General features: G+C 45.1%; 1 protein-coding gene across 5 annotated transcripts; it reads left to right on the top strand.

Annotated features, from left to right (window-relative positions):
- Positions 1-14807, top strand: LOC137062767 (AP-4 complex accessory subunit RUSC2). Of its 5 annotated transcripts, none has more exons than XM_067433670.1 (12): positions 2-2007; positions 3279-4451; positions 4615-5038; positions 5131-5895; positions 6151-6273; positions 6922-6998; positions 7233-7407; positions 7521-7623; positions 7698-7744; positions 7861-8362; positions 8452-8745; positions 14064-14807. In XM_067433670.1, exons 1-11 carry the CDS (start codon positions 1990-1992, stop codon positions 8600-8602), a joined length of 3558 nt encoding a protein of 1185 aa, XP_067289771.1. In that variant the 5' UTR covers positions 2-1989; the 3' UTR covers positions 8603-8745; positions 14064-14807. The 5 variants fall into 5 exon arrangements, with proteins under 5 accessions (XP_067289775.1, XP_067289771.1, XP_067289774.1 ...); XM_067433673.1 differs by having other exon boundaries at positions 734-2116; XM_067433672.1 differs by having other exon boundaries at positions 736-2007; positions 3160-4451.
- Positions 14808-14840: the final 33 nt, after the last annotated feature.

The raw sequence follows: 14840 nt of genomic DNA, 5'->3' as shown, positions 1-14840 counted from the left end.
AAGTAAGTTTTGTGATTCATTTTCTGTTGTAAAAAAAAATCATTAGTTATTAATTTGGTGTCACTTATAAGACAGCATTTTCATCCAAAATACAAAATTATTGGCCGCTCATCCGCATGGCAACCGCACCCGGCGGCTAGAGAATGCAAGACAGGTTTTGAAACAATACCATTATCTTCATGTAAACAAACAAAACAAAAAAACTGAGAACAGTGAAATGCAAGTAAGCATTATAGGTGTGTAGTTTATAGGCAATCGTGTTTGTATTGAACATTTTGATAACGTTTTCATCTGTACAGGGAAAATTAACACAAAAAGTACATTGTATCCAAAAAAAAATTGACTTAAATGAAGACACCTAATAATTAGCCAATAACCAAATAAATAACAAACATAGCTGTTCTTTGTAGGTTTACAAGAACATGTCTCTTTTGGAAACTCCATCTGTAAGAACACTTCGTAATGCTTGTCCTTAATACAATTTTGAACTCAAAGACTGACAAACACTGAGATTTGACTGAGCCCAGTCCTCTGATCATCCTGCTGTGTTCATGTCCATATCTAAACAAAATGACTGCTTGAGTGCACTGGATGAGCTTGATGAAAATGTACAGGAGGTTTGAGTGACAGGCCACTCGTCCCAATGAAGCTCTGAATGAAGTGTACTCAGCCTATGCATAGCAGCATTACATGCAGACAGTTGTATTCACTGTGCAGTTAGTTATCATACCATTAAAATACTATTTAGAGTACAATTTTTCTTTCGCTTCTACCATGTGACAGGTTTTTGCATACATGCATAATTTAGTTCATGCTATCTACAGCTGTTCTTGAAACGGTGACATAAAAATATTTTTGAGGCATCTTGTAGTTATACTGATTTAGGTCAGTAGATTAGCAGAAAAGCCAGTGAGCTTTTTGATATAATAATCTGATGAGCTTGTTGTTGTTTACTAGGCATGGTGGCTACAAATATGAGCTTTTCCCCAATGGGTTGTTGAACTGAAAGACAGAGGCAGTCAGGCGAAGGGATTTAGCCACCTTTTCCATCAGTGCCTACACCAGATGTTTGTGAGATTATCCATATCCATGCGTCATCAAAGGCAAGAGTCTTTCAACTCATTAGTGGTGTAGGGGAGAATGAGGACAACCCAAAACAAATGATTATTGTGACAGCTAATTTTTTCTGTAACTTACCTCAAAGATATGCTGTTTTAAAAAACGTAATGTAATAGAAAAAGATTGGTTCACCCAAAATACAAAATTAATGTTTTAGCGGCAGTCACAGCAGTTTATAATAGCTGGGAAGATTATCAATACATAATATCTTGCTCCTCAATTTGGAATATAATGCTAGAGTTTATAAGCTACACCTGCCTTTGTAATAACAAGGAAAAGAACAACTGGCACAGTCTTCAAAACATCTTCTCTGAAGTTCCATAGAAGAAAGAAAACCATAGTGAGTAAATAATGACAGATTTTTCTTTCTAAGTGAAATATTCCTTTAAGCTTTGAGAAAGAAATGGGCTTTCTACCATCAAAATTTCTATGTAATTTTCAAACATTAGTTTCTCATTGAGGATCTCAGTTTTCCAAGTGAGTCTGTGTTCAATCCCCCCCATGCTGAGAGCAGAGGCAAATCTGCCATCCCCTCAAATATGATCCCTCAACAACAAACCACTGAGCATGCTCAGTGGGGTCTGTGATGCTGTTGCTATAGGACTGTGGGGCTCAGAACAACTGTACAGGGGGAGGAGGGGAGGTATGAGGAACAGATGAGCTGTGAGGAGTGCAGAGCAGAAAGAAGTGTGACTAAAGAGGAACTACAAGAGGGACATTACCCGTTTCCTATCTTTTCATTTTTAATTTATTTTTTTTGCTTAGTCTCTGCTGAGTGGATGTAGAGCATTAGGTTGTGATCATGCGGTGTGTTTGCTCCAGTAACTGTGCCGACAGAATGAGAGTGACTATGTGCTGGCACTCCGATTGATGGAGCTTTACGGCTGGGTGAGTTGATGCAGTTGCCCAGGCTAACAGCCTGACCACAGGGTCCTAATTTACTGTTGACTAAACATAGAATTCCAGGGCTGGAATTTGAAGAAAAACCAGGCAAGAGGTAAAAGATTTTAACAACCTAACTAATCTTTTAAAATGGCAAATAAATTGTTCAGTATCTTTTAAAAAGGAATAAAAGTATCACCAGAAGTTAATAAAATATTACATTTTTCCTGACATTCTGACATGACCTTATTTGGAAAATTTATTCATAAATCAAAAGTTAAATAATGCTGTTTTTACAATCTCAATAGGTTTTTAAGGGTTAGTCAGTATATGATTTAGAATTGCAACATGATAAATCTATAATGTCTTCATTTAGATATGGTGTAAGTAAATGTGTGTGTGTGTGTGTGTGTGTGTGTGTGTGTGTGTGTGTGTGTGTGTGTGTGTGTGTGTGTGTGTGTGTGTGTGTGTGTGTGTGTGTGTGTGTGTTCAGGTTTAACACTTGGGTTTTAGCCAATGGTTCCCATGAGGAAACTAAGGGATAGAAAATAAAATTAGCATAATAACAACTGAACTCAATAGATGGTCCTCACAAAGAAAAAAGGTGTTTCTGACCAATCTGGGATATATATTATGGCAGTGAAGTGGTAATGAAGTGGGTGAAGTTAATCTATTGTAATTACAAGTTTCCTTTACAACTAGAAGCACACATCAAGATAACCAAGTAAATGTGTGTGATGTGTGGTTTATATAGAAATGTGGATTTAAAGGTATAGTTCACCCAAAAATCTAAATTATGTTATATATATATATTTAATATAATTACCCTTCCCCCCCCCCATGTTCTTCCAAACCCGTAAGACATTTGTTCATCTTCACAACACAAATGAAGATCTTTTTCCGAGAGCTTTTTGTCCCTCCATTGACAGTCTATACAACAGCCACTTTCAAGTAAAGACTCTTTAAAAGTAATTCATGTGACTCAGTGGTTCAACTTCCAAAGATGAAAGTCTCACGGGCTTGGAACAACATCAGAGCAAGTAATGACAAAATGTTCATTTTTGGGTGAACTAACCTTTTAAAGTTTGTAAAATATGGAATCATGATTTATATGAAAGCATTATAGCTAATCCACTGAATGCTTATTTTCTTCTTTAGATTCTTGCTTGAACGCAATGCAGACATTACAAGAGATTTCTCAGAGCTTTGCATTTACTGTGTTTGTCACTTAACCAGCCTGCAATGCAAAGACTGATGCTTTGAATTGCTGTGCTTAGAAAATGGATGTCTCCCCAAAGTCAGGAGAAACTCTGATTGTGTGCCACATCCACGGCCAGTCTGTTGGGTGGAACCAATATAACTCGGTACAGACATCTAGACAGCCACGCTCTCTGAATTTAACCCACAGTATATCCCTACCTGAGAGAGGAGATCTACCAAGGGAAGCACTTGACTATGGCAGTCTAAGCCACAAAAGCAAGTCAAGTTCAACAGAAACAGCAGACAAGAAGAGGACTGAAAATTCAAGAGGATATGAATCATTCCCAATGCTTTGTGTTTTGTCAGAGAACTCTCAATCAACCAGTCCTCAACTTAATAAAGAGCCATCCCATTGCAGAGGTAATCCCAGGTGGCTAAACCTCTTCATCCCTGAATCAGAAGTGAATGAGGATGAAGAGGATGAGGACTCGGAGGGAGACAACTTGCATAAGTACCATGAGGGATCATCCCTTCAACTACAAGGAAATGTGACTCAACGTAATATGAATACTTTTAGTCAAGCCAAAGAAAACAAAGAACAAGGGCATGATACATGTGGGGATGGCAAAGGAACCCCTGTATTAATGGAGTGTGATGAACAGGATTGGGGTGTTGAGGAAGACTTTAGCAAGCAAACTCTAGAGGAACCTGGAAGCTGGGCTCCATCTGAAAATCTTACTGAATCCTTTACTCAAAACCAAACAGACTATATCACTGACTCTTCCTGTAATAGCTCAGATGGTGTGCTAGTTAATTTCAGTGCCATATACTACAAAACCAACAATGCAGTTCCTGCAACTCCACTTAGCCTAGATAGTCCTGTTCATGGATCAGGTGCAATGTTACAAGACAGTTCAAACCCTTTGCCCAACTGGTCATCTCACAACACTGATCCAAACTGCAACATCTATCCATCCAACTCTGATGGCTTCCCATCAATGGAAATTTCTGACCTCACCACATGTCTGCAGAGTCAGGCACGTTTGACAGGTTCCACGCAGAATTACTATAAGTTGGTGACATGTGACCTATCATCCCAGTCTTCACCCAGCCCACCCTGGTCATCTTTGACCAGTTTATCTGAGACTCAAAGCCACGGAAGCTGTTCTCCACCTTCAGAATATTTCCTTTTTGGACATTCAGAGGGAGATGAAAGGGAAAAGCCAAAGGTTGACCAAAGTGAACACCAGGTATTTAAGCCTTTATAGTACCATACCTTCAGGGTTTGATAAAGGGATTAATGTGTAACAAATATACTGTCCTTGAAAAGCCAAATGATTTGATCTTTATGTATAATATAAAACTACAGTGATATCCACAATAGTGAAACTAAATATTTTCCAACTTTTCCAGGTTGAAGAAGGTAAGGATAAGGTCCAATCTGAGGGAACAAATGAGAGGATGGCACACATAAAAATGTGTCCGTCTGCTTCAAGAGAAGATGGTAGTAGTAATACTTTTAAGAGTCCTCAATCTCTGAGCTGGACTGGCAGCCAGAAATGCTCTGCCTTATTGAAGCTGGGAGCCTTGCAAAACAGCTGTCCCAGCCATTTAGACACAAATGTATCTTTTCCTCTATCTACGCAACACGCCACCTCTTTTGCAGAAATTGTCCGATATAAGAAGGGAAATGGAGAATTATCTATCAAAAAGACCATAGGGGATCCAACAGGCTCACACTTCATCTGTAAACTCTCCTCCGTTCAGAAACAGGAAGATTCAGAGATGGCAGCAGAGTCCATGAGTGCTGACAGCAGTAATAAGTCCAATCCAGAAGGTAAAAAACCTAGAAAACCCCTAATATTGTGCATTCAGTTCTATGTTTTATAGAGAAACCGGTTTTCCACAAATTTCTTCTTGGGTTTGCAGGTGCATGTGCTTCATCCCCAGAAGTTGTGCGATACACAAAAGCACAAAGGCCCACCTTTCTCCCCATTCAGCCCTTTGTGCTTCAGGCACCCTCAGGAAAACAACAGAGCAAGACTCTTGGTTCTCTTCTCAATCAGTACATCAGCCACAAGTACAGCAAGCCTGGTCCAACCAAAGCTACCTGCAAAAGCAAGGTACATCCACTCCATATACAACCCTCTCCTCTCGGGAGTTCCTCTAACATTCACCTAGAGGCAGCAACCAGTTCAGACAGTTGTTCCACCTGCACATCAAGCCCTATTTTGCCCCATAACCGCCCCTATTGTATCCAGCCCAACACAATGTTAGGGCTTATTCACCAGGACTTGATAAGCAGAAATCCACATTTGAGTCCAAGTATGAGACCGAAAAACCGTGAAAGCCCAGAGCAAACAGACGGGAGTCCAAAGGCCTGCTCAAGTCAAAGTCAAAAACAATCTTGGTCTTCTCAGAAGTGTCTTCTCGAACAGGTGCCCCTTCGGACTCAGGCTCCACCAGTAAATACAGATGAGACTACAGGTCCTCTAGATGCATTCCACCCTTTACATCAAAGCTCCTCCCCTGCCATTACCTCAGTCACCTCCTTGACCTCTATCTCCTCCCTCATCTCTCTACCCGGCACTGGATGGAAATCCCTTTGGCCTTTCGAAGTTGCATCACAGGTCTGCACCAATGAAGAACCCAAGACCAATGCTCACTACATCTTTGGGTCAAGGAGATCACCTTGTAAGTGTCACTGATCATGTTATTATTTCCGTTTACTTACTGTACTGTTGTGGATGTTTGTGTGTTAAACGTGCAAATTCGCACCTAAATTATACAAAATAGTTTTTTCTGAAGGGGTCTATATGGGTGGGTATTGCGAGCACATGCTCCCTCTTTTAGAATGCAGTGTAATGGTAAGCAAATTGTGTATGTTTTGTGAATCTGGTAGAAGTTATATTTAAGTCCAATTTAATGCATGCTTCCTCATCTCTGCAGGTGTTATGCGACAACGTCAACACAGTGACTCATTCTCTATGACTGACAGACCTCCTGAGGAGTTCTGTCTTTCCCCAGAAGCTCCTTCAGATATTCTTTCAATTGATCTTCTGCACAAGAGAAGTGAGATGATAAAAAAATCCTATTTTGTATAAAACCCCACATATTTCCTGACATTTTTTAGATGATTATTATTATCAGTTGCCAATATATGATGTTCTGATAGCAATGTGCCCATGATATGTAAAGACATATTAGAATGTGAACATTTCCACAGTAGCATGTACCGCATAGAAAAAGCAAATGCAGAAAACACTTCAGAAAAGTACAATTCTGTCTCAGACTGCCATTGAAAGCAAAAAATCCCTTCTGCTAGAGAAAGATACAGAGTGGATCTCTGCAGCATTGCCTCTGCTTCCCTGAAGGGGAAAATGTGACCTACTTTTTACTCGCACTGCATTGGATTGGCTAACATACTCGACATGTTTGTATGTGTGCTTCCATGTGAGCACAAATGTGTGTACTACTGTTCCTTTTTTAGTAGGTTTCATGTATCTTCATTCAAAGTTGTTCTTGTTCTTAGGGATTAAAATAATACCTAAATGTATAGCATTGTGTAAATATTTATTGTGTCTTAAATTCCTTTACAAATCATCAGGTCGAATGTTGCGGGATCAGAAACACTGTTGATCAGCAGGATGTGTTTTTACAGAATTAATTTAAATCTCTAACTCACTCCCATCCCTCCTATTTCTTTCTGTTTTTCTGCAGGTATGTTAAAAGCTGTGAGTTTTGCAGTGGATCTAATAATAGCTCATTTCAACTCAAGACAAGAACCAGAAGAAAAGGTAGTATCAGGAGTCAAAGAAATTCAAGAATGTTAAAAAACAGGAAAGTGGGGCAAAATATTTTGGATAGATGTATCATTGATATAACAGAAATGTCAAACATTGGCCATGGGTTCTAATTAACCAGGCAAAATTGTCTTATATAGTTTAATGTACAGACATAAAGTCCTTTTAGAAGATTAAGACGTCTCAATCAGATCTCAATCAGAAATAATTCTGTCATTTTGTTTTCAGATCAGACTGGGAAACAGTTCACTGTGCACGACAATCAGCGTCCTTGTCCTTGAACAGCTCTACCCCGCAATCCAGACTATCCTTCAAGATGGTTTGAAAGCATATAAATTAGACTTGATTATTGGAAAGCGACGCAACAAACTATGGAACATCGTAGAGGCCACGGCACAACCAGGTCTGTGGGAGCCAGTCAAATGAAAATCAAATGAAACGCCTTCATTCTCAAGTGCCCTCAAAAGCTGATTGGATACTGACTTTTTATGATTGCCAATGTTTCTTTCTTCATAGGCTCATCTACCCGACTGCCAGACAGCTTGATATCTGTGGTAAAAAAATGTTCCCAGTTACCAAGTCGCATGCGGCTCAGTGTCTTCATCATAGATCTGCTAAAGTAGGTCAAATGCTAAACATATCTGTTAAAGTTATGCCACAGTACAGTTTGCTAATGAACATATTTCTCTTTAGCTTGCGTGCTTTGGAATTTTGGATCCATCATGTATACACTTGCGTAGGTGAGTATTATGATATTTAGAGAGAACAGTCATAAAGTTACATTACGCCCATTTTCACAATACTACATTATATACTTTTAAAATGTATACTCAATTTATACTAACTTATTTCCAAGATGTTGTGACAGAACACTATCACCAATGGGCTTTCTTGGCTCTGGCCCAGGGGCCAATTTATGAACCACTGTTCCAAGACCTGCTTACTTTGCTGCAGCCACTCTCCCAGGTCCCCTTTGACCTCCATCTTCCACCCGAACCTCAAAGTATGGAAAAGCAAAAGCACAGAGCACCTCTGCCTCATCGGCTTCTTGCCCAGTCAGCTCAGTTTCTTCAGATGAGCTCTATCCAGACGAGCAGCAGAAGTTCAACAGGTAACAGGGATGTTAGTAAAAGGGTAACTGGTGGATTTGGGCTCAATCAGACACCCACCTCAGAGGGTGGAACACAGAAGAAAGAAGATGAAGCAACCGGAATGAAAAACATTGAGATGCCACAATCCTCAACAAGGCCTCTGGAGGACAAACACTTCAATGAGCTGCGTTGGGCCAGACTCTTTGGCTCTGGAGTTGGAACCCCAGCTGGGCCACAAAAGAGCATTAGTGGATCTCTGAGAAGTAGGTCAGTAGCTGTGATTCCTCAAAGCCTCAGATAAATTCACTTTGTTAACTTTGGTTGTCTTTATGTCAAAACATTTGTCTTCCTTCTAGGCCGCCCTCAGAATGGCTGAAGCTTGGTGCATCAAAAGTGGATCTGCTAGCACAGTCAGTGTGGACAGGGAAATGGCAAAGTGGTAACCATGACAGAGACACAGCAAATAAAGATGAAATATTAACTCTTAAGACCCTACAAGGAGTCTGATTTCAGCTAGATAGAGTAGAAGCACAATAAATCCAAAATAAAAATCACCTGAATGAGATTTAAACCTTACACAGTGAACTGAAGCACCCTGTAAAACCCAATGCAAGCGCACTATATCTGTTCCAGGATAGAATGTTGCCTTAGTGTTCCCTATCTCGAGGGAACTTCGAGCTGCGTCGAAACGCTAGGGGACGCCTCTGCGTGCCATGTCATGAAGCACTTGTGTAATCAGTCCAATAGCGGGACGATACGTCACGGGCGGGTGACGTCATCGACCAGGAAGCTATAAAGCATGCCCGGACCAAACAGTCACTAGCTTCTGTGTCTTCACAAAGCGCTCTGTGTGATATTGTATGTCCATTTATTGTGTGTGTGTCAAAGAAAACGAAAAAGAATGTCGAGTCAGTTCAGGCGATGTGTCACTCCCTGCCCTCGTTACATCACGGGTGGGGATCCACACGACCTGTGTGTAATGTGTTTGGGGCTCGAGCATGCCCAGTCAGCTCTCGAGGGGGTTGGCTGTGAGCATTGCGAGAGTCTCCCAATGCGTACATTAAGATCACGCCGGGCACTCTTCGAGGAGAGTGCTTTGGCTCGCGGTCCTCAGGGCTCGGGTCCCGCTGCTGCCGAGGCACAGCGAAGGCTCGCGTCTTGGGGATCGCAGTTAGATCTAGTGGCGGGGTTAGAGACGGGTGATCCCCTATCTCTGCCCTTACCCGCTGGATCTCAAGCCTCAGCTCGCGAGTTGGAAGCACGCTCTGCGGTTTCTTCCGCTCGCGCTGAGGCACAAGATCAGCTGCAGCACTCCAGTTCCGAGGAACTGGATGTTGTAAGCATAAATGAAACTGACGAGTTACTTCCACCATTACACACACACGCACAGGAGGAGCTTATGGAGGTTGTCACTCGCGCCGTTGCCAGATTAAGTTTAGACTGGCCGGCCGAGCGCTCTGAGTCACACAAACATACAAGCAGGCTAGACGAGAGATTTTTACCGTCATATACACAACCTCCTAGGCGGGGCTTGCCATTTTTCCCGGACCTCCACACCGAGGTGTCGAGGTCCTGGGCTAGACCAGCATCAGCCAGAGTCTTTAACCCGTCCACATCTGAATATTCCAATATAAACGGGTTGAAGGCTCATGGTTATGCGGCGATGCCGCGGGTGGAAGAGACGCTCGCGAGCTATCTCTCCCCCGAGTCGGCATCGTCGCTGCAAGCCCCGCAGCTGCCCACCAAGCCCGTGAGAACAACATCAGCGCTGGTGGGCAGGGCGTACTCGGCAGCAGGGCAGGCGGCCGCCTGTTTACATACGGTGGCCGTCCTGCAAGCATATCAAGCTGATCTGTTGGGGGATATTAATGAAGAAACAGAGGAAGTGGGGAGAGAAACGATCGCCGAAATTAGGCGGGCGGCAGATTTGTCTCTTCGTGCCACCAGGGAGACGGCCAGATCCATCGGCCGCTCTATGGCAGCCCTGGTGGCCACGGAGAGACATTTATGGTTAAATTTATCAGATATTAAAGAACGTGACAAAAAGTTCCTTATGGATTCGCCCGTCTCGCCTACTGGCCTCTTTGGTGACGCTGTAACAACAGTCGTCGACCGTTACCAGGAGGCCAGGAAGCAGGCGGCGGCATTTCAAAAATTTCTCCCCCGCAAATCATATCCCCCAGGGGCTGCCGGGCGGGGGCAGCCCCAGCCGAGTACGTCCTCCTCCGCAGCGCATCGAGCGCAACAAAAACAGAGCGTGGCCGCTCGGGCCCCCCCGCAGAGAGAACGGGGGACCGGGCGACGCGCTCAGCCGGGACCTTCCCGCGGTAGGACGGATCTGAGGACCGTCCTTATCGCTAGGAAGGCCTCGGCTAAGAAGTCCTGACGCCAAGAGCGCAGGGCTTCCGATGGCAGTCCCCTCCGGGAAAGTGCGGCTCGCCGAGGCGCCCGCTCTTTCCCGGTGCCATCGGGGGGCCGGTCTGCCAACCCTGCCACCATTGGTGCTTCAGGGCGCGGCGGTCCCCGGCGAACGCATATCTCCATGTCCGCCCGGAAACGTAGCGGCTTGGGGATGTTCGCGCCCTCTCGGGAGGGCCCCTGGGCGGTCAGTTCGGTTGCTACCTGCCGGTTATCCGTTACAGGACACCGGGCTGACCACACAGGAAAATCCAGAGACCAGCCTCGAGAGGCTGGTTCCCTTAGTAGATTTTCTGGCAGCGTGGAAACTTCTGCCGAATGTCTCAGAATGGGTCCTGCGTACAATAGAAAAAGGGTACAGAATTCAATTCGGGTTACACCCGCCCGTGTTCAACGGGGTTACTACCACGGTAGTAAGCCCCGAGCAGGCTCTGGTAATGGAACAAGAGGTACAGACTCTTCTGCGAAAAGAGGCTATAGAACGGGTCCCTCCCCACTGCAGAGAGTCGGGGTTTTACAGCCGGTACTTCATAGTTCCAAAGAAGGATGGGGGGTTAAGGCCTATCTTAGATCTGCGTCATCTAAACAGAGCAGTAAAAAGATTAAAATTCAAAATGCTCACGATAAAACAGATCGTGTGTCACATCAGGTCCGAGGACTGGTGTGTCACGATAGATTTAAAAGATGCGTACTTCCACATCTCCATCCTTCCGCAGCACAGACAGTTCCTCAGGTTCGCTTTTGGGGGAAAAGCGTACCAATATCGAGTGCTGCCATTCGGTCTAGCTTTATCGCCCCGCACTTTCACGAAGTGCGTGGATGCAGCTCTGGCTCCGCTGCGACTCCAGGGCATCCGCGTGCTAAATTACATCGACGATTGGCTAGTGTTAGCACAGTCAAAACAACTGGCGGTTCAGCATCGAGATGCTGTTCTCGCCCACATGAAGGTGTTGGGGCTAAGGTTGAACGAAAAGAAAAGTATGTTGGCGCCACAGCAGAGCATTACTTTTCTGGGGGTAGTTTGGGACACGAGAACGATGTCGGCTCGGCTATCTCCGCCCAGGGTAAAAACGATCCTGAATACCGTCAGCCAGATAAAGCTAGGCCAGTCACTCACTGTCAAACACTTTCAAAGAGTGTTGGGTTTGATGGCAGCAGCGTCCAACGTGATACCTTTTGGCCTGCTGTACATGAGACCCTTGCAGTGGTGGCTCAGGACCAAGGGGTTCTCCCCGAGGGGAAACCCTTTTCGCCTAATCAAGGTCACGCGGCGCTGCCTACGTGCCTTGGTGAAGTGGAAAGATCCTTGGTTCCTTTCCCAAGGTCCAGTTCTGGGGGCTCCTTGTCGTCGCGTAATGCTAACGACGGATGCCTCCCTAACTGGCTGGGGAGCGGTCATGAGTGGCCGCTCGGCCCAAGGTCTGTGGAGGGGCCATCAGCTCTCCTGGCACATAAACCAGCTGGAGCTGATGGCTGTGTTTCAAGCACTCAAACACTTCCTCCCAGACCTACGGGGCCGCCATGTGTTAGTTCGGTCAGACAACACTTCGGTGGTCTCGTATATAAATCACCAGGGGGGATTGAGATCGCGTCGGCTGTGGAAGCTCACGCATCACATTCTAATATGGGCCCAAGGCAAGATGCTCTCGCTAAGGGCGATGTACATCCCGGGGGTCCTGAATGTAGCGGCAGACTCCCTGTCGAGGCAGGGAGTGGTGCCGGGGGAATGGAGGCTCCACCCCGAGGTGGTGGAGGAGCTGTGGATCCGCTTTGGGCGAGCCCAGGTGGATCTGTTTGCGTCTCGAGAGACGACACACTGTCCAGCATTCTTTTCCCTCACACATCCAGCCCCACTGGGGCTGGACGCAATGGTACAGACGTGGCCGAGGCTGCGTCTGTACGCCTTTCCCCCTCTGGCGTTGCTCCCAGGAGTGCTGGAGAGAGTCCGCCGGGACGGGGTTCAGCTCTTATTGGTAGCCCCGTTCTGGCCGGGCCGAGTATGGCTCTCAGACATCATGTCTCTCCTAGAGGGTCCTCCCTGGGAAATCCCAGTCAGGAGGGATCTTCTTTCACAGGCCAGGGGGTCAGTACTGCACCCGCGCCCGGAACTGTGGAAACTGTGGGCTTGGCCCCTGAGGGGGCCCAGTTCATAAACACGGGTCTATCGACTGAGGTGATAGAGACCATGTTGCACTCCAGAGCACCATCCACAAGGAGACTTTACGCACTCAAATGGAGAGTTTTTGTCGCCTGGTGTACGCACCAGACGTTGGACCCTGTTAACTGCCCGGTCGGTTCAGTTCTCGAGTTCTTGCAAGAAAAATTCTCCGCAGGGTTATCCCCGTCGACTCTGAAAGTGTATGTGTCGGCGATATCTGCATATCATAATCCATTAGATAACGCATCATTAGGGAGACACCCGTGGGTCACGCGTTTCCTCCGTGGTACCTTGAGGCTCAGACCTGCGGCACGCTCCAGGGTGCCGACTTGGGACCTGGCCATAGTGCTGGAAGGCCTTATGTTGGCTCCCTTCGAGCCGTTAGAGGAAGTGTCAGAAAAGTTCCTCACACTTAAAACAGTGTTTCTCCTAGCGATTTCATCACTGAAAAGAGTAGGAGACCTACAGGCTCTATCAGTAGCACCTTCCTGCCTTGAATTTGCACCAGGAATGGTGAAAGCATTTCTCTTCCCGAGGGAAGGATATGTTCCTAAAGTCCCGACCAACGTGCCGGGACCAGTAATGCTGCAGGCTTTCTGTCCGCCTCCGTTCACTAGTCAAGACCAAGAGAAGCTAAATCTGCTATGTCCGGTCAGGGCCCTAGATGCATATGTCCACAGAGCTGCCCTGTGGCGAAAATCAGAACAGTTGTTCGTATGTTTTGGGTCCTCGAGTAAGGGAAAATCGGCTTCAAAGCAGACGCTTAGCAAGTGGATAGTCGAGGCTATCTCGCTCGCTTATGAGTCGGTCGGACATCCTTCACCTATGAGGGTCCGCGCCCACTCTACTAGGAGTATGGCTGCCTCTATGGCTCTTATTTCGGGAGTTTCACTGTCAGAGGTTTGTGATGCGGCTGGGTGGTCCTCTCCGCATACATTTGTGAGGTTTTACAATCTGGACGTAGCCTCTACTCCGGGGTCCCGGGTGTTTCTGGGTTAAATCACACAAACAGACATTTGGGACTCTGGCGGCGTGGGTATTGAGGTCCCCTAGCGTTTCGACGCAGCTCGAAGTTCCCTCGAGATAGGGAACGTCTCAGGTTACGTATGTAACCATGGTTCCCTGAGAGGGAACGAGACGCTGCGTCGAGATGCCATACTCCCGGCATGCCTGTGATCGATTTGTTCGACTTTTTCAGAAGCTAGTGACTGTTTGGTCCGGGCATGCTTTATAGCTTCCTGGTCGATGACGTCACCCGCCCGTGACGTATCGTCCCGCTATTGGACTGATTACACAAGTGCTTCATGACATGGCACGCAGAGGCGTCCCCTAGCGTTTCGACGCAGCGTCTCGTTCCCTCTCAGGGAACCATGGTTACATACGTAACCTGAGACGATTTACCAATCAGGAGAATTTCTATTATAACTTGGCCTTTAAAAGGTAACAAAATATTCACTAACTTTAAGCCATTATGATATAAAAGTTTTTAGATAACAAAGTATACATTTATAACACAAATTATAGTGCAGAGTATATAACATGGACGTACATTGTCTTTAAGCAATCAAGCACAAAACTGGAAATGAGGTCCCCAGAAGTCTTTTCCAAACAATCTCTGCACTTTATCTCTGTCTCAGGTCATTAGCTGCCATGTCATCTAGTCATTTAATTTCTGCTGTTGAACTATGTGGCTTTATGAATAGTACATTTCCTCACAATCTATTTGAAAGTTGTATTACCTAGCCATTTCCATGCATGAGAGAATAAATGTATACACATGACAAACTAATACTGTAGTTTCACTTTTTCGTAATCAGTGAATTACAACTGCTGGTTTTATTGCCTTTTTTGCACGATATATTAAATATAGCTATTTTCTTTGATAAATATGCATGCTGAGTAGCTATATATTACTTATTTATCACTTAACGGCAGGACTAGTTAAGTAGTGATATTTGTTGATGACCACATTTGCCCAAGTGTGACCCCTGATGTTATTGATGCAAAGATGGACAAGAGCTCATTGAAGAAGACGGTTTGATTAAGAGTGAGTTTTAACAGCAGTGTTTTTTTCTATTTTCTGATATTAAAGTTGTGCCTGATTGGACCCTTATGTGAAAATAAAGAGTTGTTGAGTTTTTTTGTGTGTGTGTGTGTGTGTGTGTGTGT

Source organism: Pseudorasbora parva, chromosome 23, assembly GCF_024679245.1.
Source record: "Pseudorasbora parva isolate DD20220531a chromosome 23, ASM2467924v1, whole genome shotgun sequence".
In the NCBI taxonomy this organism is placed as follows: domain Eukaryota; kingdom Metazoa; phylum Chordata; class Actinopteri; order Cypriniformes; family Gobionidae; genus Pseudorasbora; species Pseudorasbora parva.
The sequence above is the reverse complement of the archived record's forward strand: the minus strand, read 5'-3'. Positions and strand labels throughout refer to the sequence as shown.